The sequence below is a fragment of the Tauraco erythrolophus genome, chromosome 9, assembly GCF_009769465.1.
Source record: "Tauraco erythrolophus isolate bTauEry1 chromosome 9, bTauEry1.pri, whole genome shotgun sequence".
NCBI classification, from domain to species: domain Eukaryota; kingdom Metazoa; phylum Chordata; class Aves; order Musophagiformes; family Musophagidae; genus Tauraco; species Tauraco erythrolophus.
This window is the reverse complement of record NC_141473.1, coordinates 16,368,827-16,391,660: the sequence shown is the minus strand read 5'-3', so window position 1 is coordinate 16,391,660 and position 22,834 is coordinate 16,368,827. Positions and strand designations below refer to the sequence as shown.

The following is a 22,834-nucleotide window of genomic DNA, read 5'->3' as shown; positions in this document are numbered from 1 at the left end:
TGCTCTGAGTGGGGATGCGGGGGGAGAGGTGGGAGGATGGGGGACAGGGGCTGTGTGAGGGATGAGGAGGGAGCTCTGGTGTCCGGCACAGTGTTTGGGTGGGGGGTAAGGGGAAGCTCTGTGGGGCCCCCACTCATGGCCTGAAGCATGGGGCAGGCAGGAAGAAATAGGGGCGGGGTAGTTTCAGGGGGGTTCCTGGTTGACAGGTAGAGCTATGTGAGGCGGTGGGTGCCTCGGGGGGGCCGTGCCAGAGCTGGGTGCCCCTGATGAGGGGCAGGTGAGTGTGGGGCAGGGGCTGAGCACTGAGGTGAGGGATGCTGCCAGCTGTGCATGGCAGAGACCAGCCCCTGCATTCCCTGAAGTGCAGGGACAGGGATGTCACTGCTGTGTAAGGGGCCATGACATCCTTCCACCATCACCTAGCTCCTGGGGCATAGGGGGGGGGGAGCTACAGCAGCACCCCTCACCTCACTGTGGTTTTCAGGGGCTCGGTGTTGGGCTGTCCCCAGGCATCCTACCCAGGAAGCTGCAATGGTGATGCTGGCTGGCATGAGCCCCATCCTGTTCCTGCTGGTGCTGCTGCTGTGCTGGGTGGTCCCCAGCGGGCAGGAGCCAGCCCCGATGCAGCTGCGGCTGGCGGGGCCGCGGGGGCCGGCCGGGGAGGGCCGGCTGGAGGTTCTGTATCAGGGGCACTGGGGCACCGTCTGCGACGATGGCTTCGACTTCCACGCGGCCACTGTTGCCTGCCGGCAGCTGGGCTACACCGCGGCTGTCACCTGGACCCATAGTGCTACCTACGGCCAAGGGGAAGGTAGGGGGCAGGTGGGGAATGGGGGGGAAGAGGGTCCTGGTGAGGGCAGTGTGCTTAGCGTTGGCTGGGGCAGCCTTCCCGGGGGGTTGTGGGTGCGGGCAGCCTACGGGGGGCACTGGACAGGGCCCATGGTGCTGGGGAGGGAGATGGGGACCCCCCAGTGGTGATCCCCAGCCCTGCGTGTGTCCCCACCAGGCCCCATTTGGTTGGACAACGTGCGGTGTGGGGGCAGTGAGGGCTCCCTGGCAGAGTGTGTCCACAACGGCTGGGGCACCAGCGACTGCCACCATGGCGAGGACGCCGGTGTGGTGTGCTTGGAACAGCGTCTGCCCAGCACCCGTCACCAGGACACCACCTCCGCTCACCTGGGAGAGGTGAGTGTCCAGCAGGATGGACGAGGGGGTCGCTTTGACCTTTCCCCTGTCCCCATCCTGCACACCCTGTACTCAATGCTGGGGGCCCCATGCCCACCCCTGTACCCACCATGGCAGGTGCCAGGGCTGAGCCTGGAGGACGTGCGGCTCAAGCCCATCCTGGCATGGGCCAAGCTGAGCATGCCGGTGACGGAGGGTGCCGTGGAGGTGAAGCACAACGGGCGCTGGAGGCAGGTCTGTGATGCCAGCTGGACCAGGAACAACAGCCGTGTGGTCTGCGGGATGCTGGGTTTCCCCCGGGAGAAGCATGTCAACACCAGCTTCTACCGGTACGGATGCGGGAGACGTGTTGCAGCTGTGGGGCATGTGGGACAGCGTGCCTGGCAGGACACGCCGTGGGGACGAGAGACCCGGGGGTGTTGGGGAAGGGATGCACACGTGGGTGGATGCACAGGGTGCTGGTATGGTATGGCCTGGCCATGCCTGGGCCATCTTCTTGGGGTCTCGATAAGGGGCAGAGCTGGGCTCGGCAGCAGCCAGGGGCCTGTGGGGACAGTTACCAGCTGCACTGGCAAAGCATAGGTGGAAGGAGAGGAGAGACAAGTGGCCCTCAGCCCCTCCACCCCGCCTTGGGCTGGGGCTATAAATACAGCCTGTAATGAGGCCCTGCCGATGCCAGGAGTCGCGCAGTCCTGCGGGGGCACACGACACAGCCAGGCTTGGCACAGTAATTGCCAGTGGGGAGAGGACCTGTCCTCACCCTGACATGCTGTGGGAGGACCCCACGGCTCCAGCTCCTGCCACGGGGTGTTGGGAAGGGAAGGGATGATGGGTTGGGAGGTCTGGAGCCCTGCAGTGTTGGCATGACCCCCTCGACCTCCCGGCTCTTTGCACCCACAGGAAACTCTGGAACATGAAGTTGAAGGACCCCAAATCCAGGTAGGGCTCAGCCTTCAGCAGGGGCACTCTGGGTGGGCACCCAGCATAGGTGTTGGGTGGGGGGAGAGTCTCCAGTGGCCAAGCTGACATCAACACCTGCTCCTCTCCCTCGGCAGCCTGAAGACCCTCAGCCAGAAGAACAGCTTCTGGGTCCACAGGGTGCGGTGCCAGGGCACAGAGCCTCACCTGGCCCTCTGCCCCACGCAAGTTGCCCCGCCAGCCCCCCACCAGCATGCCTGCCCCCGTGGCATACACGCCATCGTCAGCTGCCTCCCCGGCCCTGCCTTCCAGAAGGGCACAGGCAAGGGCAGGAGCAAGACTTCCCTGGGAAAGGTGAGCCTCGGCATGGCCTCGTGCCCCATCCCACCAACCGAGTGTCGTGGAGCTGGGCAGCATCCGGCCACCCTGTTTGCACTCATGCCCATGGTGTCGGTGGGTGGCCATGCCCTGGGGCTGCTGACCGGCTGCTCCCCATGCCCAGGTGCTCCCGGTGCGGCTGCGAGCAGGCACCCATGCTGGTGAGGGCCGGGTGGAGGTGCTGCGCCACGGGCAGTGGGGCACCGTGTGTGACAAGCAGTGGGACTTGGCTGCGGCCAGCGTGGTGTGCCGGCAGCTGGGCTACGGGACGGCAAAGCAGGCCCTGGTGGGAGCCCAGATGGGCCAAGGTGAGGCGAGCGGCACGGCAGGGACTCATGGCACCACGGGGCTCGGAGGGACACGATGGGGAAAGCCCCTGGTTTACTGGGTGCTGCTGGAGCATCCTGGGATGTCCAGGCATCTCCAGCCTGCACTGGGATGGGGCTCCCCTGGTTGCTTCTGCCATAGGCAGCCCCATTCCTGTAGGGAATGCCCAGACCAGGGGAAGGAGAGTGGGGAGCATGGAATGACGAGCATGGAGCAGGGAGCGATGACCTTCCCTCTGCTTCAGGCCTGGGGCCTATCCACATGAGCGAGGTACGGTGCACCGGCCATGAGCACTCCCTGGGCGAGTGCCGCTTCCAGGACGCCGAGAGGAGCGGGTGCCAGCATGAGGCTGACGCTGCTGTCCGCTGCCACATGCCCCATATGGACTTCCAGAGCCAGGTGAGCCTCTGCCTCCTTCCCAGAGCCTGTGGAGGCCCAGCCCCATTGCGCAGCCCCTGCCCCCTAAGCTCTGTGCCCAGCGTGGATGCTCAGAGCAGCCCTGGGGTGGCCCGGGCGATGAGGGGACACGGAGCAGCACACTGATGGGGGTCCGCAGGATGAGCTGGTGGCAAAAGTGGTCTTATGGGGAGGAAAGGAGGAAGAGAAAAATGGGGAAGATGTTCAGCTGGATGCATGAGGCTGCCTGCCCCATTGCAGTGCTGAGCGGGAGGGTTGGAGGGTCTGCCCGTGCTCTGGCTCAGCATCTCTTTGCCCACAGGTGCGGCTGGCCGGGGGCCGCAGCCCCGAGGAAGGTGTGGTGGAGGTGCTGGTGCCGGTGCAGGGGCGGCCGCAGTGGGGTGCGGTGTGTGGGGCGCAGTGGGGGCTGAACGAGGCCATGGTCGTCTGCAGGCAGCTGGGGCTGGGCTTTGCCAGCCATGCCCTCCAGGTGAGTGGGGTCCCAGTCTCGGGCCTGGGCTGCCAGGGGTCCTACGGGATACGTGGTGTGGACACAGGGTGGCCTGGGGCTCCGGGATAGGACAGGTTGGGGGGGACAATCCCTGGTGGCAGTGCTGGGGCAGAGGAGCTGGCAGGGGCGGCGGGCTGGGGGCTGGCAGGGTGTGCGAGGGCCAGTCCCAGCGCTGTGCTCCTCCTCTGCCCAGGAGACGTGGTACTGGGCAGGCAGCCCCGATGCTGCCCGGGTGGTGATGAGCGGGGTGCGCTGCACCGGCACCGAGCTGGCCCTCCAGCAGTGCCAGCGCCACGGCCCCGTCCACTGCCCCAGCGGCGGGGGACGCTTCTCGGCGGGGGTCACCTGCACTGCCTGTGAGTACCAAGGGGCCACGGGGTACCGCTGGGAGCGGGCACCCCTCTTCTCCTGGCACAGAGATGGGGCGGGGACCTCCTGCTCCATCCTCACCGATCCCTTCCATGCCAGATGCCCCGGACCTGGTGATGAACGCCCAGCTGGTGCAGGAGACAGCCTACCTGGAGGACCGTCCCCTGGGGCTGCTGTACTGCGCCCACGAGGAACGCTGCCTCTCCCGCTCCGCCGACCACATGAACTGGCCCTATGGCCACCGCCGCCTCCTTCGCTTCTCCTCCCAGATCCACAACCTGGGCAGAGCCGATTTCCGACCGCGGATGGGGCGTCATGCCTGGACCTGGCACCAGTGCCACCGGTGAGTGGCCCGTGGGCAGGGGCTGGCAGGGAGCTGCCCCCTCCTCGGACCAGGCGTGGCATGACGGCACCAGTCCAGCCGAGGCTGGCCCGCCCGGGGTAATTAGCAGCATCCGTGCCAGCACTGTCATTATGGCTTTATTTGGCTTCAAGGCTGTAATTTGCTTAGAGCCTCTGGGTGCTGTCCGCTCCTGGCTGGGCGGCTAGGCCGGCCGCGTGCTCCCCTGGCTCAGCCCCTGTCCCTGCAGGCACTTCCACAGCATCGAGGTCTTCACCCACTACGACCTGCTGACGCTCAACGGCTCCAAGGTGGCTGAGGGGCACAAGGCCAGCTTTTGCCTGGAGGACACCAACTGCCCCGAGGGTAGATGCCAGCCGAAGTGTTGCCAGCCACCTCCTTGTCCCAGTCCCAAGGAGGGGCTTTAGAGCACCTGTGCCCTCCCTCACCTCCCCTCCCTCCTGCAGGGCTGCAGCGACGCTTTGCCTGTGCCAACTTTGGGGAGCAGGGGGTGAGCGTGGGGTGCTGGGACACCTACCGCCATGACATCGACTGCCAGTGGATCGACATCACCGATGTGCTGCCAGGCAGCTACACCTTCCAGGTATGGGGACAGAGGGGCAGGGGGGCACTAAGCCACTGGAGCTCTGGGCTGGGGACCACCCTCCATGGGCACTACAGACCCCTCACCCTGCATGTAAAGGTGCTGCTCTGCACCTCACGGTGCATGCCATGGCCCTGCCCGGGCAAGGCACAGCTGTGGTGCCCCCAGCCCTGCCGTTGCCCTCCCCAGGTGGTCGTGAACCCCAAGCATGAGGTGGCCGAGTCAGACTTCTCCAACAACGTGATGCGGTGCCAGTGCAAGTACGACGGGCAGCGCATCTGGATGCACGGCTGCCACACGAGTACGGAGGGATGGGAGCAGAGGGGGCACAGCGGGCAGGGTGGAGGCAATTGGCGGGGCTGGGAGTGCCGCAGCTCCTGTGTCCCCCCTACTCACACCATTGGTCTCCCCAGGCGATGCCTATGGTGCCGACGTGGTGAGCGATCTGGAGCGACGGGAGCGCCTGGCCAACAACCTTGTGTGACCCCCCCTGACATCGGCACACTCCCAGCAGTGCCATGGGGCCGCCTGGCTCCCGCATCTCAGCCCCTGCGCCCCAGCAGCACCCAACTGAGCTCAGGGACTCAAAGACCTTTGGATTTATTGACGCTACTGCAGAGGATGGTGATGAGAGCTGAGGCCGGTGGCGAGAGCCAAGTGCCCCCCAGTCCCACGTGGTCGGCAGGACCTGTGAGAGGGGCCCGGGTACTGCAGCAGCCCCCACCTCCGTGGCTCCAGTGCCCCCCAGGACAACTACCTCAGCCTGCCCGCCCAGCCTCCCTGCCCCAGCAGGCTCAGGACAGGCACCAGCCACTGCCACCCATGCACCAGTCCTGTCCTCAGCAAAGGTGCTGTGTGATGGGAGAGGGGGTACCCCCGCATCAACCCCACCATCAACTGCTCCTTCCCCTGTGTTCTTCCTCATCAGGACCATGAAGCTGGTTCCCGGCTGGGAACAACCCTGGTCTAGGTGATGTCCCCCTAGCCAGGCAGTGTCCCCCTGCTGCCACCCAGGGCCACCAGCCCACCTCCTGACTGCCTGTGGCTGGTGTCAAGTGACTCCGGCTTGCTGCCAGCAGTCCTCGCTGGCCAGGGCATCCTGGCCCTGAACTGGCTGACCCCATGTGCACAAAGGGACCGGGCGAGCTCTGTAGCAGCACGGGCCGGCAGCCAGCCCACCGGCTGCCACGGCTGCAGCCACCATGCCGGGTTTTCCCAGGCTGCCCTGGCAGCTTCCCAGCCCCAGGGGCCGGGATGGGGCTGCTCTGCCCCTCAAAGCTCTTGCTTGTGGGGACACAGGGGACACCGTGCCTTTGCTCTCTGTGTTTCTTTCCTCCTGTGGTTTCTAGTAATTTTTTTTTAAAGGAAATAAATAGGAATATTCACCATGGACCCACACTCTGTACTGCCTGTCCCCCAGCGAGCCAGCTACTGGGCAGTGCCACCACTCTCCTTGCACACCCCTGCCCGTCCCCACCTTGCTGGCAGCCACCAGACGGGAGTGAGGGGCTGCCAGCACCCATTCTGACCCTGCACAGCTGGGACTGGCTGGGTTCTACCACATGTGACGGTCCTCTCACACTGAGGAGCCGTCGGGGACAACGGTGACGCACTGGGGTGGCCTGAGGCCAGGGGCTGCGGTGAGCCACGTGCTGGCAGAGGCGCACGCCGCTGTGGTCAGGGTTCGAGGGATACCGGACAGCGGGGAAAATGCTTTCCGCATGAGAGCAGCTTCACGCCCTGAAATTTCCACTGGCCGAGCCGTGAGTGGCTGGGAGCAGCAGCCGAGATGGCTCCCAGCTGGCAGCGCCGCTGGCGTGGGGGCAAGCAGCCACTGATGCAGGGTCGTGACCGGCTCCACCGCCACCAAGCTCGGGGACAGCCAGGGGACACGGGGCAGCCACACAAGCTCTTCGGCACAGGATGGGTGAGGCACACGATCTAAACATGCAAACCCCTGGCAGGAGTGGCAGAAAAGCACTATCCTCATCCCCACCTGCTGTGCAGGGCACAGGAACCCCACAAACTGTGGCCTCGAGAGCTTGGGGGGGGCTACAAGAGAGGAGTTCTGGGGCACACGGGGCTGGTTTTTGGGTGCCGAGAGACCATGCAAAGCAGAAGAGCCAAAGGCAGGTCCCAGACGCCCACCCGCACCGCTGCCTCAGGGCAGGGCAGGGCAGGGCAGGAAGCCTCCAGACCGCCTTCCCATCAGTACAGCCACATCACAGCCCCGCATGGGGCCAGGAAGGCGGCCCTGCCCGCGCTCTGACAAGGGCCCTGCTGTTTGGGGCTGCAGCTGCTCCGCGGAAGTAAACAGGATCCCTGCCAGCACATTCCTGCCCACAGCCCTGCCTGAGCCCCCCACCCGCCATAGACGCCCACCACCCAGGAGGGGTGGACATCCCCATGGCAGCAGGGGCCATGCGCGGCAGCCCTCGGCACACAAGGGCACAGAGAGCCACAGCTCAGCCAGGCAAATAAAATAAATGGTATTTATTAGCAAAATAAAGGACAGAAAGTCTCGTTTGCAGGGCCCTGCCAGGTGGCCAGGGCCGCCCCACAGGTCCCTCTGCTCTCGCTGCTGAGCTCCCCGCGTCCTGCCGGCCACTCCAGCTGCAGCAGGCAGCGCAGGGGGTCCTGCCCTGGGCAGGGTGGGCAGCGCTGCCCAACAGCAACAGCATCTGCATGGCACCAACCAGCCTGTGTGCATCCCGCTCGGTCTTTTTGGTGGAGCAGCCCCAGTGCTCTGGGATGCGGCACAGGATCCGGTCCCACCCTGAGATGAAGGGTGCCCTGCCTGCCCACAGAGAGGGGCTTGGACCCCCAGGGAGGTTCCCAGAAGGGGTAAGGTGCAGTCTCCCAGCTCACTCCCGGCCCTCCCAGGCATCCTCCCGCTGCTTGTTCTCCAGGCGCTTCCTCTCTACAGAGATAAGAGGGTCAACTCCACGTCCTCATCACCCCACTGCCACCCACTTCCCCACGGATGTGGCCGGAGCCCACCCTGGCGCAGCCCCCTCTCACTCAGCACTGTGTGAGAAGAGGCGTCCATGGGGAGGGTCCCCCCATGTCACAGCCCTACTGGGCATCCAAATCTCACCCCGGGCTTCTTGCAGCTTCCTCCGCTCGGCATCTCGCTGGGCTGGCGTCTGGTTGCTGCGTACCCCCAGGGCACTGATCACCAGCCGCCTGGCCAGGGCGGCCGATGTTTCAGGCCGCTCCTTGGCCGGCTGCAGGTAGTCTGGGTGAGTGGAGATGAGGGGCATCAGTAGGGCCGTCCCAGAAGGGACAGGGCAGCTGATACAGCTCTGCAGCGCTTAAGACAGCTGCCCCATCCCACCCCATTTACTGGGATGAAGATGCTGCAGCACAAGCACCATGGCACAAGCTGGCACGGGACAGCGTCACTCACCAGCATACGCCCTGGCTTTGGCTTTAGAGGCGCGGGTGCCCTGGCAGACCGGGCGAGTCTTCACCATCAGGTGCTTGGTGCTGAGGGCATCGCGTGCTGTAGGGAGAGAGCAGCAGTGTCTGCATGCAGGGCCAGCCCCATGCCGAGGACCTGGCCACAGGAGAGGCAGGGATGCTTCCCCTCTGCACATTCCCAGCTGAACTGGGAGCAGTACCTGTTATGGGGCTGGAGAAGATGCCCAGGGCATGCGTATCGTCCACCCACTTAATATCAAAGCCTTTTCTCCTGCCAGAGAGAGGGAAGCTCAGCAAGTCATCGGCATCAGATGGGCAGGGGTCTGGAGCAGAGCCCAGGCAGGGGACTCTAGTGCCAGGAATGGGGCATTGCCAGTAGACTCACTGATAGCTGCAGAAGACACGCAGTAGGTCCTCAGTGCGGAAATCCGAGGGGAAATCGTAGATCTCGATGACGTGGGGCAGCTCGGCATCACTGAGGTCTGGTGCAGCGGGCTCAGCCCCATAGTAGTCGAAGCGAGGTGACTGCCGGCTCTCCCGGCACTTCTCACCCCCCGAGAGCTGCAGGGGTAGGAGAGGCACAGAACTGAGCAACCTGCACCCATCTGCCCATGCCAGCTCCCGATCCATGCGCTCCCGGGAAGCAGTCCAGCCTCCACACCCCACCCCAGCACTGAAGATGGATTCATGGCATTGAGATATTAGGAGTTATCAACCGAGACTCTCACGCCAGGCACTTGCTTTTCCCATTACCAGCATCCCTTCACTTGCCACACTCTGCAGTCCCAGCGGGGACACGGTAGGAATGGCACCGGTGAGATAGAGCGTGCACCCTCAAGCACACCTCTGCTTCCACTGTGACGTGCTGATCCGAAATACATTTGGGGAACAACAAGGAGGTCAGCAAGGCCAGGAGAAAAGACTGATGTCTGTCTGCCGCGTGGGAGCACCGGGCTCAGCATGTCCTGGCTGCAGAACACACACCGGAGCAGCCTGTCGGCACCCCAGACATCAAGACGGAAAAGCCAGCGCTCCCCTGAGGAGCAAGTTCTGGTGGTTGATCACCTGCACAACTAAAAATTTATGCCTTATTTCTCATTTGAATTTATCTGGCTTTGCTTTCTGGCCAGCGGTTCTTGTTCTGCCTCTCTGCTGGATTAAAGAGCCCTCAGTACCCAGTCCCCTCCCCGTGATGGCACTTACTCACGCTAATCAAGTCCCTTCTCAATCTTCTTCTTGATAAGCTAAACGGGTTGTGCGCGTTTAGTATCTCACAGCGGCACACTTTCTCCAGCCCTAAAAGATGACGGCTGTAGTGCTTTTCTACTCTCACATTTTTCAACCTTAATTTTAAAACACGGGCAGCCATGACACAGGGGTGCAGCTGCCCCCTGCTCCCCTCCGCCCTGCAGCATCACTGCTGGTGGGCACTACTTGCTGCACCTCTGCTTTCCAAACTGTGCCGTGTCGGCGGCCAAGGGGATTCACAGCCTCACTCCAGCTGCAACACCAGACCAGGCACAGCCTGAAGTCGGTGGCAGCTCCCCTGTCCCCGCCGGAATGTGGGGCCGGCGCAGCGCCGGGGAGCGGGTACATAACTTAGCCAGGTTCCCAGCCTGATCCCCCAAGCGATCGTAGCAGAGCATACCACGGCTGGAACGTTAGACTCCATAAATCCCAGCCAGCTCAGTCAATAAAAAGTGCTCATTCCAACAATTTTATGGGGAAGATGGATTCACGGCAGGTGAGGGGGTGCTGCCACGGCGGCTGGATGCCAGTAGAGGGGAGAGCTGAGTTATGGAGCTCACAGGACAGGCAAGCACTTCTGGGCCCGGCCACCATCACCCATTAAGAGGGCACACCTCGCACGGAGCAGCGCACTCATCCGGGCCCCCCTGCCCACTCCAGGGAGGCGAAGGAGCCGTCCCCGGGAAGGACGAAGCCCTGCAGTGCCACTTGAGAGAGCAGAGCACTCGGGTAGTGCCAAGCATTGGGAAGATGATAAGAGAGCGGGAGCAGAGAGTGCTGGAGCGGTCCTTGACCTTCACAAATTACCGAGTGTGGCGGGGCGGCAAGGACAGGAGCCGTCTGGCAGCCGGGCTCAGCCGCACAGCAGGCACGGCTCAACAGGTCCCCCCGCGCTGCTGGCCTGGGCACGCAGGGTGCCCGCAGCCCCCCAGCTGTGAGGCAGGGCAGGGAGCGGGAGCTGGGGTACAGACCCCAGCCCCGGCAGGCACCCAGCACTGGGAAGGGTCTCCTGATGGATGGATGGATAGACAGATGGCGGAGGCACAAAATGAAGCCTGTCCGTCACGCCTCACATCTCTGCCCCTCACCAGAGCATGTTAGAGGGGTCCATGGTCACTCACTTAATACTCCTTCTTGCTCACCGGGAGTGTGTTTCCAGAGCTGGAGGGGAGGCGTGTGCCAGCACACACACACTGCTGCCCCTGGCAGCGCACAGCCCGCGGCCCTCGCCCCACTGCCCTGGCTGATGGAGACTCCACCGAGCCTGCGAGGAAATGGTCGCAGTGCTTAATTACCCTCTGCGTTCAAACTGATTTCCACTCTGAATTTGTCTGGTTTCAGCTTCCAGCCAATGGATCTCGCCGTGGCATTTTTTCCTGCTAGATTAAAGAGCTGTCCCCTATCAGAAATCTCTCCTCCACACACAACGTCATAAATCTTGCTCTCTGCCGGCTATCCGCAGCGCATAAGGATTCGGTTACGAGGAAGAACGCTACTAATTTTCTTGTCCTTTTTGTTAACTAACAACAGCTCCATCCCCCCAAGAGCCTGTACTCTCCCCAGACAGCCGCGTCCGCCTGCCGAGAGCTCGAAGGACTGGGGAAGCACCAGGCTCGGCATGGGAATCTGCCGGGGGGAGAAGATAGCAGCTTTTAATTGATAAATTCCTTTTTCAGGTTCTTATTCAGCCATTTGGGAAGCTCCCCAGAAAGCTCTAACTTTGCTCAGAGCTTGTGCATGGGGGAGCTAACGCAGATGCTCCAGAGCTGTTCACAGTTAGCACCGGTGCTGCACGGCACAACCTTGCCTGCAGGATCCTACAGCTGCATGGTAACATGGGCCCTCCCTAACTTGCCTTCCAGCGGGGCCAGGCAGCTGCTCCGCTGTGCCTGAGGATGAAGCCATGACCCTCGTGCCAACCCATGGAAAGCCAGCGCCACGTGTGCCAGCAGCTGTGGGAGTAGCAGTGCTGTCCCCCTTGCACTGGCAGTCGCCACAACTTCCCAGCCGGAGTGAGGGGACCGCAGCTGTGGGAAGCACAGCCAGGCAGGGATGGAGGGACCCAAAGGTCTTCCACATCTCCCTCTGAGCAGCCCCGGAGGCGAGCCCTGCGTGCCCCATGCCCTGTCCCAGCCCCACACCAGGCTTGGCAAGGGCACACCAGCCCGAGCACAGCCCCACGGACAAGGTGGGTACCACTGCTCCTCCGTAACGATGCTCTTAAATTAATCTCATCCCTTCCCAGAAGCTGTTATCAGGCACCATCCGCCCCTTCACACCCCGTTTCCAGCCCAGGGTGGACAGACGCTGGCTGTAACAATATTAGCACTGTTTGTTACTTTGGGCACATTAATGCCATTTGGAAAATTACCGGTTTGACGCTACTGATTTAAAATGCAATAAGGGGTATCCAGCCTCGCTGCAGAAGCCGAGCTTTCTTCACAAACGGCAGGAAAATGGCGTGGGTCCTGGCGCTAGGCAGCTAATTGTAGTAAATTCAGCCACACGCGTGCGGGAGGGGATGGTAATCAGCCACAGCTGATTAAGAAGCCGTAGTTTCGAGGAAACATCCCGTTGCTATTTCAATGGGAGCCCATACGTCTCAGCTCATTTCTTTATCACCAGCCCCAGTTTCACGAGGGTGCAGTTGTGGTTTACGGCGCTCGAGCAGGTTTCACTGGGTGCACTTTATGTACTACGGAGGGAAGATCTCCCCCAGCCTTCACCAGCACCACAGGATGGAATGGGAATCAGCTAGAGGGGAAGGTGGGGATTCCAGGTGTTTCGGCACCGCAGGCAGCTCGTGCCTTCTGGGATGGCTGGCGGTGACAGCATGCCCCAGGCGCAGCCTACATCCCCATGCACCCAGCCTGGAGGACACAGGGACAGCTGACCCTCCCAGACCCCTGTCCCCGCATCCCAGCAGGCAGCAGCCACCATCCCTGCAGATCCCCGCGGGCGCCGGCTCGCAGGACATACCTCCTCCAGCAGGCGCGGGTCCAGGCAGTCCCCGTCATCGTTGAACAGTGAATCCCAGCTCTCCTCTGTGCCTGGGCTGGCCTGGCTCAGGGTCCCAGCACTGGCCTGCTCTGCCTTTGGGGAGCCGCTGCGGATACCATCCTCCTCCTCAGCCTCCCGGCTGCACCAGTGCTGCTGCGGTGAGCCTGCGTTCTCGTCTGCCCCCGTTGGCTCCTCGGCCCAGGCTGCAGGCGAGAGTCCCTCTACAGCATGGCACAGCAGCTCCAGGGGCAGCGAGGGCTCCTGGCTCCCTGGGGGTGCCCCCTCCCAGGTGCCGCTCACCAGGTCCTCGCCAGCACCCAGCAAGTCACTCTCGGCCCCGGCGCTGTTGTCTGTGTCTGCAGAGGTGCTGCTCGCTCCCTCTGCAGCGGGCACTGGGATGCTCTCCCCATCAGGATGCTCAGGCCTGGAAGCGCTCTCCTTGCTGGGTGGGAGTTGGGATGGACTGCCCACATCCTGCCCCAGGGTATTCTCCTTGGGGAGCACTGGCACATCACTCACACCTCCCCTAAAACACTTGGTTTCACAGCCAGTTCGGGCTACCTCGAAGGTACTCTCGCCAGCAAGCTCAGCCATGCCTCCCTGCCTCTCCTCTTCCTCCTCCTCCACTGGCATCCCAGCAGCACAGCCCTTGCTCTGCCCTGCCAGGATAAACCCCCCATGCTCCCTCTCCTCTCCCTGGGCTTTTGGACCTGCAGCCTCCCACATCAGCCCGGGCACACTGTCCTGGTTGCCCACCCCTGCCAGTGATGGGACACCCTCCCCCAGGCACTGGGAGAAGTCCTCGGCTGGCTTCAGGGCACCATCTCCCAAATGCTCTGACATATCACTTGGCCCTGTCTGACAGGCTGGTGTTGGGCTAGCGGGGTGGGCTAGGATAGCAGGGTGGCCCTCAGGCTCAGGGGTAGCCTCCAGGACCCCAGGCTGGGCACTTGGTGGGGATGGAGGGTCAGGCTCTGTCCTCATCATCTGGCGGCCGCAGCTGAGCTCCCCAAGTTCTTCATCATGGGATGCATTGTCCTGCCTGTCCCAGGGCTGGACAACAGTTGGATCCAGGCACGGTTCCTGCACGCTGGCTGATGCCCCCAGGGTCTCCAGTGCGATAGGGCAGCTGCCTCCCAGCCTCTGGCAGTGCTCGGCAGAGGCTGCCCGTGACTCCTTCGGGCCAGCATCCACTTTTTTCTCCCTTCTTGCCACTCTGCCCGCCTGTGTCCTGGCATGGGGGCTTCGCCTCTGCCCCTCACTGCCGCCCCGGTAAGTGTGCCGCACCAGGTGGTCATTCTGGGGCTCCCGGTGGTGCCTGGCCGTCACATCGCCCAACGCTTGTGCTGCTCTCTCCCGCCGCGCTTTGGGCACGTAGAGGGCCATGTCGGGCTTCCTGCGGCGTGGCCGGCTGCCCTCCGCCTCCTGCTGCATGGTGCCACCACCGCCTGCCAAGGAGAAACAGTGTCACTGCTCTGCCCATGTCCCAGTGGCCCCGCAGCCAGCGATGCGGTGGACAGCCTCTGCCCAGGTCGGTGGGTGAGGGTCCCAGCCTGGAACCCACCCTTGCTCCCATGGTAGCCGGCACACCGCGATGGATAGCAGAGCCCCAACACTGCAGTACAGCTTTTGGTAGGATGTACCGGGATATGAGGGAAGCAGGGAAACCCTGCCAGCATCACCGAGGTGCCTGGCCCCTCTGGCAGTTGCTGCCTGGGATCCCCTAGCCCCAGGAGCCAGCAGCCACAGCCGAAGCAGGACATGGAACCCTTACATCATTCGTGAATAAAAAAAAACCAGTAAAGCCCATGGCAGCTGCGGGAGCACCAGAAACAAAACCCCAGACCGGGGACACCCCGGCACGAGACCACAGCTGCCACCCGGCACACTGCAGCCCCGCTCACCTGCTGCCCCATCCCAGCAGAGATTTATTTTTCATCATCTTTGGCAGAAGCGGGCACGCCGTGAGCTGCCAGGCCCTCCTGCCCCTATAAATATGCATCAGGCAGGGTTTATGGAGACGGATGGCGTGGGGGGCTGCGCTGCGGTTAAGGGGAAGGCAGAGTGGGGCCGGGCTGGGGCCCCGTGATTAATCACTGCCCACTCCGTTTAGGGGGATTCATCACAGGCCACTGTCAGGTAAATCACTGGAAAAACACCTCTTCAGTAATTAATGTGAAGTGACGGATGGACAGCCCCCGGGCCCATTAATCTGGACCATCAGCGCCGACCAAGATTATGAATGTCAGGATGCATAAACTGCCGGTGGATCAATAGGGCCAGGAACCCATCCAAGGCTCTCATTTCCGAGGCACCTCCGGTACATTAGCCTCTCCTCTACGCAGCCCCTGACCGAGGCGCGAACGTTCCCTGCCACCCCTCGCCGACAGCCAGCAACGGTGCCGGGAAGGCGAGGGGAGGCCAACCACCGGCTGGAAAGTGGCTGGGGCTGCCCGTGCTGCACAGCATCATCCCCATCTCCTGACAGACGGACGGATGGACGGCTGCTTCGGCATGACGGATGGGTCTCTCACGGCACTCTGGAAACCACCGGCAAACCCGGGCAGGGCAGCGCTCCCCGGCATCACCGTGGCGCCCGTGCCTGCGCCTCGTGCCGCAGAGGTGGGCAGGAGTGCATCGCCCTCCTGCCCACCTCCGCGGCACGAGGCGCAGGCACGGGTGCCACTATGATGCCAGGCACCATCCCGGGGCCGCCCCAACCATTTTTCTGTCTCCACAGCTCTTGTCATTTTCCCCCTCCCTTTACGCTAATTTTGCTGGCAGAACGATCCCCTTTATCTTTATCGACCGTGAGAAAGGAAGGTATCCTACAAACTCTCCAAGATCTGGATTAGTCATTTTTCAACACCGAGGCGTTATATGTTTTCTCACCAAGCAGCAGCCCGGTGTCGGAGGGGAGGGGGCACCAGGAACCCCCCCGGCACCACTATTTCCAACCACACAGAGCTTCCAACTGCACCAAAGCATCGTCTGCTAAAGGGTTTTTCCCGGTCAAGCCCAGAGTCTCAGCCCACGGGACATCACGGAACACCTTGGTGGGGATCACTGATCCCCTCAGGCTCTGCTTCCCAAGAATTTCCAGCACGGGGAGCAGCCAGGAGCAGCGTTGCTCCTCGTGCATCCCGAGTCACCTCCAAGAAGAGCCTTCACATGCAGGATTTATGGGCTCCTCGAAAGCTTGCCGTTCACCTTGCCTCACCCTCCAAAGCAGATGGTGCAGCATTAGCCAGACGGCTGGTGCTGCGAGCATCCTCTCCCCGTGCAGCTTTGCCTCTGCCTGCCACACGCTGCCAGGGAAGAGCCACTTCCTGCAGTCCAGGGAGAAGCACGGCAAGGTGGTGGCTGGCCTGCGCTGGCAGGGATGCCGCAGCACTTTGTTTTTTTTCCCCACGGGACAGCACAGCTCCTGCCCCCAGCCTATTACACACTTCATCGATGCCACGGCCACGCGTCGGCACCGACCGATTTCACGCTCTGGGAGGCAGAGCAACAGCCCAGGCTTCGGGTCTCATTCACACTACGTTGGGCAGGGCAACCCTGCCCGCTTCCAGACTCTGGGACCAATCTCGCCCTGGAAAGCCAAGCAGCGATGGGCAGCACATCCCCAAAAAGGCACATGCTGCCCCAGGTGCTGCCCTGCTTTTCAGAGCCGTCTAGCAAAACAGCTTGGCTTTGTGGCACCAAGCTGGGAAAGGCAGCCCTGGAGCGGGCATGCCACAGGACCACGTAAAAGTGGTGGTGGGAGTGCTGCCCGGCTGCCTGGCACATAACGGCCGCTGGCCCAGTGCAACACAGTCCAGCAGGGCCAGGGGGATGCTGGAGCATCAGCCAGGAGGTGGCTGGAGCTCCCCGCAAGCACAGGCTCCCCTCGCACCGTCCCCAGGAACACACTGCTCATGGGGAGCTTGTGCTCATGGCATGAGTTTGTGAGGTCCCAGAGCAGCCACCCAGGCGACGTGCCAGCCTGCGCTTTTCCTCTAGTGACTGTCTGCAGCACAGATGGGCAGTGTTTTCTCCCTGATTCCTCTCCCCATCCTCTCCAGGGAAGGACCCCATGAACAACAGCAAGACATGGCTGATCACATCACAGACCCCACTTCACACTGCACAGCTCACCACGAAATTAGTCTGTCATCTGCACCCCTGCCTAGTGAGTGAGGACACCTATGGTGTGGCTCCGTTGGCAAAGCCGGGGCTTCCGCCACCTTTTCCTGCTGCAGGCAGAGGTGCCAGCCACAGTCCTGTGAGGGGAACCCAGGAATAGGCACGGATGCCGGGCTGCAGGGCTTGCACAGAGCGTGCCAGTTCCTGGACAAGTTTCGGTGCCACCCAGCGCCCTCTCAGCAGGCTGCCGCATTTCCTGGCAGGGAGCTATATTTTTAGCCTTTGAGGTTTCTAATTCCACTCAATCCATATTCCCATCAATAGAGAAGATAACCTTAAAGCCTTGATGGTGAACAGGGACAGCAGCACCGGGGGACCAGGAGCCTTGGGGGACCACGCGCAGTCTTGGCATGCAGCTCACGCACCCGCAATGTCACTCTTTACAGCCTGCCGCAGATTGGGCTCTTCAGCAAGGGGGAAAAAAAAATTATAATAACAAGACTAATAAAAAGGCAGGTACAAGGAGATTCTAAACAGCCCCACTGGGGAACTTGCTGCTGGCGGGGCTCATCCCATGCCAGGCACGTGCCATGGCGTGCTCACCGACTGCACAATGCCAGTGCCCAGCAGCCCGGGTAAGGATAGCCAGAGGTTTTGGGTACCCTGCAGCTCCAGCCCAGCCCAGCCGGCTCATGCAGCAGGCAACGGGGTCAGGGAACGACCCAGATACGTGGCGGGGTGAGGCAGTGCAAAGGCAAGAGCACAGAGCTGCTGGCACGAGGCAAAGCAAAGTGCTTCAAAGAGCAGAGAGCGGCATCCCGTCCAACACCTGCCCGCAGCCCCATGGGCTGCAAGATGTCCCTTTCCCCAGCTGCCGGGAGAAAGATGCTCTCCAGCAGCCAGAGCAAACACTGGCTATGTGAGGAGGTGGCGGCGAAGGCATCAAAGGCGCTGAGAAAAGAGAGATTTCAATCGTGCCTTTCACTTGTGATGCTCTTAGGAGATACCTGGAACAAGAAAAGGGGAATGTTTCAGACCGGAGCGGGATTTCTAAGTTGATAGTGTCCCCTCGCAGCTGCAGGGGGGAAAAGGGACAACAAAGCAGCAGCAGGAGTTAACAACCAGAAGGCTAAGGGGAATACAAAGGATTTCACAAATATACCCAGGCAGAATCAGCACAAAAGTGAAAAGATCTATTAATAAATGAGGATGGAGAGAAAATTAATGATGGCTCAAAAATAAAGATGACTCAAAAGGGCAAAATTACTGTTTTTAAACAGAAAAATGCAAATGAGGCAGAGGCTTCACAAAAACAGCTGCAGGGAAAGCAAAAACAGCATCTCCACATAGACACAGTCACCTGGCCGGCATGGCCAGCACCCAGACAAACCAATTTAACCCTCCAACACACATGCGATGCTGGGAAAAAACTGGGGCCCTGGTGATGAGCAGAGCGAACAAGATGCTGATTTTCTGTGCAAGAAAGGACAATAAAACCAGAGCTGGGCGCAGGACAAACCCTGTGCCCATCTCTAGCAGAGAACATAACAGGCGGAGGAAGAAGCCTGCACATCCACCGCAATGGGCTCCTGGATGAAGGATGTTGGCTTGCCTGGCGGGAGTTATTTCAGAAGAATTGCTGGGCAAAGCTTTGGGATAAGGCAAGCGAGACGCAATTTAGCTGAACTTCAGGGTATCATTTTATACCATCTCCCAAACTTTCACTTGAATAGTGAATTGTAATTATATTTGTAGATGATACTGAGCAGAGAGGTGTTGCAAACATCAGCCAGAGCAGAGAAATCATTCACAGGATCTGAGAAATGTAGGCAGAAAACAAAATGATTCCCAGTCTGGGAACACAAAGGGAAAATAACCTGAAGCGGCTATTTGGTGGGCAGGAGCAGCCTAGAAAGCAAGGCCCAGAACCCCAAGTGTGCTCAGACCAGAGAGCACATAGCCAGGATGATCACCCCAAAATGTGCAAGGAGCAGAAGCCGGTCACTGGCATTGCGCCATGGGCCATGGCAGGGCTGTGGCAGCCCCACAGTGGGCGGCACGCGGAGCCCCGCAGGCAGCATGAGGGATGGAGGAGACGCCGAGGGCAGGCGGGCAGCTGTGAAAAACAGCGTCCAGCGCCTGGAAGCACTGGGCACGTGCTTTACGAGCCATGAGAGCCCAGCGCACCGAGTGCCCGGGGATGCCGTAAAACTCCCCTGCCCTCGAGGGCTGCCACCACCTCACTAAGTGACTCAATCAGTTGGAGAGAGTTACGGGGTCTGCAATGTAGTGTGCTACCTGGGAGCTCCAGGGGCTATTTGCCAGTGGGGTGGGGGACAGGGCCGGGACATTTGGTGTGGGACAGAACGGGGACATGGAGGGGGGTCAGGGCTGGGACATTGGTGGGGGGACAAGGCAAGGACACGGGGTGGGGGACAGGGCTGGGACATGGAGCGGGAGACAGAGCTGGGACATGGAGGGTAGGGAAGATTGGGCAGGGGGCACAGTGTGCAGCCCGGGAACCGGGCAAGGAACACGGCGTGCGGCCCCGGGACTGGGCAGGGCCGGACAGGGAGCCCACCCGGGCTGCTGTGCCCCTGCCCCGAGCGCCCCGCCGGGCCAGGCCGGGCCGCGCCGCCCGCCGAGCCCCCGCCGTTACCAGTGGCCGCGCCGGGTCCCCCGCCGCTCCGCGCCGCCGCCGCCGCTTCCGCCGCGCCGGGTCCGCCCCATCCCTCCCCGCCGCGGGGAGCGCCGGGATCTGTAGTGCGGCACCGGCACCCGGCCCCGGACCCGCACCGCCCCGCGCGGCCGCTGCCTCAGCGGCTGCCCCCGCCGCGCTGGCACCCCCGTGGGCCCATGGGCCGCCACCCCCCGCCCCGGTCCTCGGCGCATCCCCGGAGCTGGGACCGCCGCGGGCAGCCCCGGTGCCACCGCGGCTCTTCCTTCCCCAGGCACCACCGGGGGAAGGGGGCCGGGGTCAGGGTGCCCCGTGGGTGGGGAGGGATGATGGGCATAGGGCTGCAGGAGGGACCGCCACCCCCGCTCCCGCCCCCGGCTGACCACACGGGAGGCTGCCGTGGGTTTCCGTTACCGTTTAATGTCACACACTAGGCGGGGGCAGCGGTGCTCGCTGCGGCTGTGCTGGCTGGACCGGCAGACCCCCGCTCCCGGGGCACCGGGGACATTGCCGGGGGCTCGGGCACCCCCGGGCCACATCCCGCGCTGCCGCCGCAGGGCTGCGGGCTGGCCGGCGTGCCGGCTGCCCAGACACCCGGGCGGAGGAAGGTGTCTGCGCCGGGCAGGTTTGCTCCGCTTCTTTCCTGGGATTTGGCGAGGAGCCGGCTGCCTGCGCGCGGCAGATAACGAGCGGGGCCGCGGCGCTCGCCGGCAGCGTGGGCAGCGAGGGGAGCGTGTCCGGGACCGGCGCATCCGCCGGCTTGTAATGAGTCGCTGGTGATGCAGAGCACTCCCCAGCCGGGGCCTGCGCCTGCGGGGGAAGGATGGGGCGGCCGGGGGAACGGGGCTGGGTTGTCCCACGAGCAGGGCGAGGGCCGGCAGGGAGCGGGGGCGGCCCAGGGGATGCAGGCAAGTGTGGCCGCTCGCTGTTCCGCGGGCAGAGCAGCGCCCTGAGCCGGCTCGTTGGGGCAGGCTGCCCCAGCAGCCCTGGTTTGTCTGGTTGATGGAGAGGGGGTTTCTGCCTCACACCCAAGACCTGCTTCCTAATGGGCCAAAGCCCTCAGATGCAATTCTCAAGCAGCAGAGACAGGAGTAATACCTGAAAGCGGGCATGCCACCTGCATGTGGTGGGACGTGAGGTTGGTGCCCGGGCAGCTGACAGAAAACGTGGCTTCTGCAGCTCCCCAGAGGCTGTGCAGCTGCTGAGGGACTGGGGACCTGTCACCTGCCACCCTGGCAAGGTCTCACTGAGGCATTACATTGGGCATCAGTGCACATGGCTGTGCAAAGCATCTTATCCCTCCTCAGGAGCAGCTACAGGGCTGGAACTGCTGGTGGCTGAGGTCTGGGATGCCCTGAAGTACTCAGACCTTCCTGAGTGCCCAGTGTGGGTCCCAGTACAGCCACGGGGGCTCAGCACAGAGGGTACATTAGCCTCAGTGGTCTGGTTCTTCTGTGTGGAGTGGTGGACCCGAGCAATAATGTGTTTTACCTTTGATTTCCCTTTATTTGAGTGCAGGTGTGAACAAGGCAGAACCCGGGGAAGGAACCTGCACTCCATCACTGCAGTCCTGTGGGATCACTCCTGGGACCAGGAAAGTAAGGCTGGGCAGGACAACCCTTGGGCAAGACAGGCACAGATGGGTAGGGTCATCCTGCCCCAGCTGCATGCCTCCCTGGCAGTACAAGGAAGGCTCACACCAGGCAGGGCCACCCAGCCACCCCAGGGAGCAGCTCCTGCCCCAGCCCGCCGTGGCACACAGGAGACTGTGATCCCTCTCACAGGTAATCGATGGCAGCAGATCCTGATCGCTTTCATTATTATTATTTTCTTATGCATGTGCGCACAGGAGATTTATCGCCAGCTACGGAGGCAAAATCAATTATTCATGTTATAAATTAGAAAATGATTTATGTTTGTGGGAGGCCAAGCAGCGTGGAGCCCCTGGCCGCGTGGGAGCTGGGTTTGTCTGGGAATGGCACCAGACATCCCCTGCCAGTACTTCCCTGGCCTCTCCATCCCTGCCTTGCCCTAGGTGTCCCACGCAGGGGTGCCTCCATCCCATCACAGCCCCAGGGTGACCCAGGGACAGTGGCTTGCAGGGAGCACTCAGCCTCTCCCACCCTGTCAACCCAGGTGCCTGCAGACAGAGACTGGGGAAGGCTGGGGACCGTGGAGGCCCGGTCACCCTGCCTGGTGCAGAAGATTATGCTCCACTGGTGGTTTCCATAGCAGCAGCAGCGTGGTCCAAGCACTGCGAGGTATGGGCTGCAGAAGGACCCCCTTGCTTGGCCCTACTGGAGACATCCTCACGTGTCCCCCTGCATCCAGCAGCTGTGTCTGTGCTCCTGTCTCCTACAGGGGACACTGTGGTCCCGTCCAGACTGCCACCCATGGGGACAGGGACCCCTTGCGCTGCTGATACCCCCCATGCTCCCCAGGGAAGGGGGAAAGGGTGAGTGCAAGGAGGCGACGTAAAGGCTTCCCACTTACACCAACCCCTGAGGCAGCTATCCTAGAGTGGGGCTGCAGGGCTTTGCTTGGCTGTGGCCCACCTTCTCCTGGGCTAGGAGGGTCTCGGATCCTAAGAGTCTTCCCGAGCATGGAGATCCCATTCCCCAAGGGCTGACTGATCTTCTGCACAGGACAGGGTGGCACTGGGCTCCCACCGCTCCCAGTGCTGGGGCAGGGGGTTGCTGTTGCTGCCAGGTCTGCCCCTAGCCCAGCCGTACACCAGGAGTTCAGCCCAGCACCGATGGGAGCTGCAGCATCCCATGGCTCTGCATCAAGGGGCCCAGCACCCCAGTCCTGGCTGCCTCAGCTTCCTAAAACCCACTGCCCATGTCACACAGCCAGCAGGAGTGGGTGCTGGGAGCTGGCTGGCCGCTCTCTGCTGATAGCCAGGGCTGCTCTTGCTTCCAAAGAGTCCTGAAATAAAGCTGCTGTGTCTCTGCCTCCCAGGGGACGGCAGAGCGGGCCGGGAGTGCTGCCTGGCTCTCCTTGTCTGTTCATCTGCAGCTGCGTCAGCCAGGGCCGCGGGGAGGCACAGGCTGAAAGGACCAGCGCGGGAGAGAAAGGAGCTGTCAGTGGCCCCAGATCTGCGTGTGATCGCAGGCGAGCCATGCATCCAGCTCCCACTCGTGCAGCATCCTGCGCTGGGCTGAGGCCTGGCCTTCGGCATGGGAAGGAGAGGCAGCACAGGGTGACTTCGGCTCTGCTCTGGCTCCCCGAGCAGCCTTTTCTCCCTCAGCCCTGACTCCGAACCCTGGAGCCTCCTCTCAGCCTGTCACCTCCTGTGACTCCTACGGCTCTCAGGGAGCTGAGAACTTGCTG

The 22,834-nt window shown here is 62.3% G+C and overlaps 2 protein-coding genes across 3 annotated transcripts; one reads left to right on the top strand and one right to left on the bottom strand.

The window, feature by feature from the left end:
- The first annotated feature begins 531 nt into the window (after positions 1–531).
- On the top strand, positions 532–5,512 carry LOXL4 (lysyl oxidase like 4). 2 transcript variants are annotated; one of them, XM_086616422.1, is made up of 14 exons: positions 532–811; positions 1,007–1,185; positions 1,303–1,514; positions 2,086–2,124; positions 2,241–2,457; positions 2,606–2,789; positions 3,053–3,207; positions 3,527–3,694; positions 3,909–4,071; positions 4,184–4,427; positions 4,675–4,790; positions 4,892–5,028; positions 5,218–5,329; positions 5,442–5,512. In XM_086616422.1, the coding sequence occupies exons 1-14, from the start codon at positions 532–534 to the stop codon at positions 5,510–5,512; spliced, it is 2,277 nt and encodes a 758-aa protein (XP_086472548.1). The 2 variants fall into 2 exon arrangements, with proteins under 2 accessions (XP_086472548.1, XP_086472547.1); XM_086616421.1 differs by having other exon boundaries at positions 1,007–1,191.
- A 2,324-nt stretch (positions 5,513–7,836) lies between these two features.
- R3HCC1L (R3H domain and coiled-coil containing 1 like) lies at positions 7,837–14,133 on the bottom strand. Its single transcript, XM_009989687.2, has 6 exons — positions 12,679–14,133; positions 8,837–9,012; positions 8,652–8,722; positions 8,438–8,533; positions 8,126–8,266; positions 7,837–7,948 (listed from the first exon to the last, which is right to left on the bottom strand). Exons 1-6 carry the CDS (start codon positions 14,131–14,133, stop codon positions 7,893–7,895), a joined length of 1,995 nt encoding a protein of 664 aa, XP_009987989.2. The 3' UTR covers positions 7,837–7,892.
- Positions 14,134–22,834: the final 8,701 nt, after the last annotated feature.

Coding starts and splice junctions, on each gene's coding strand:
- LOXL4 (XM_086616421.1), top strand. CDS start 532: ATGGTGATGCTGGCTGGCATGAGCCCCATCCTGTTCCTGCTGGTGCTG. Junction 1,515..2,085: donor GTCAACACCAGCTTCTACCG/GTACGGATGCGG, acceptor TTGCACCCACAG/GAAACTCTGGAACATGAAGT. Junction 4,072..4,183: donor GGGGGTCACCTGCACTGCCT/GTGAGTACCAAG, acceptor CTTCCATGCCAG/ATGCCCCGGACCTGGTGATG.
- R3HCC1L (XM_009989687.2), bottom strand. CDS start 14,133: ATGCAGCAGGAGGCGGAGGGCAGCCGGCCACGCCGCAGGAAGCCCGAC. Junction 8,723..8,836: donor CGTGTCTTCTGCAGCTATCA/GTGAGTCTACTG, acceptor TCTCTCTGGCAG/GAGAAAAGGCTTTGATATTA. Junction 8,534..8,651: donor CTTCTCCAGCCCCATAACAG/GTACTGCTCCCA, acceptor CTCTCCCTACAG/CACGCGATGCCCTCAGCACC.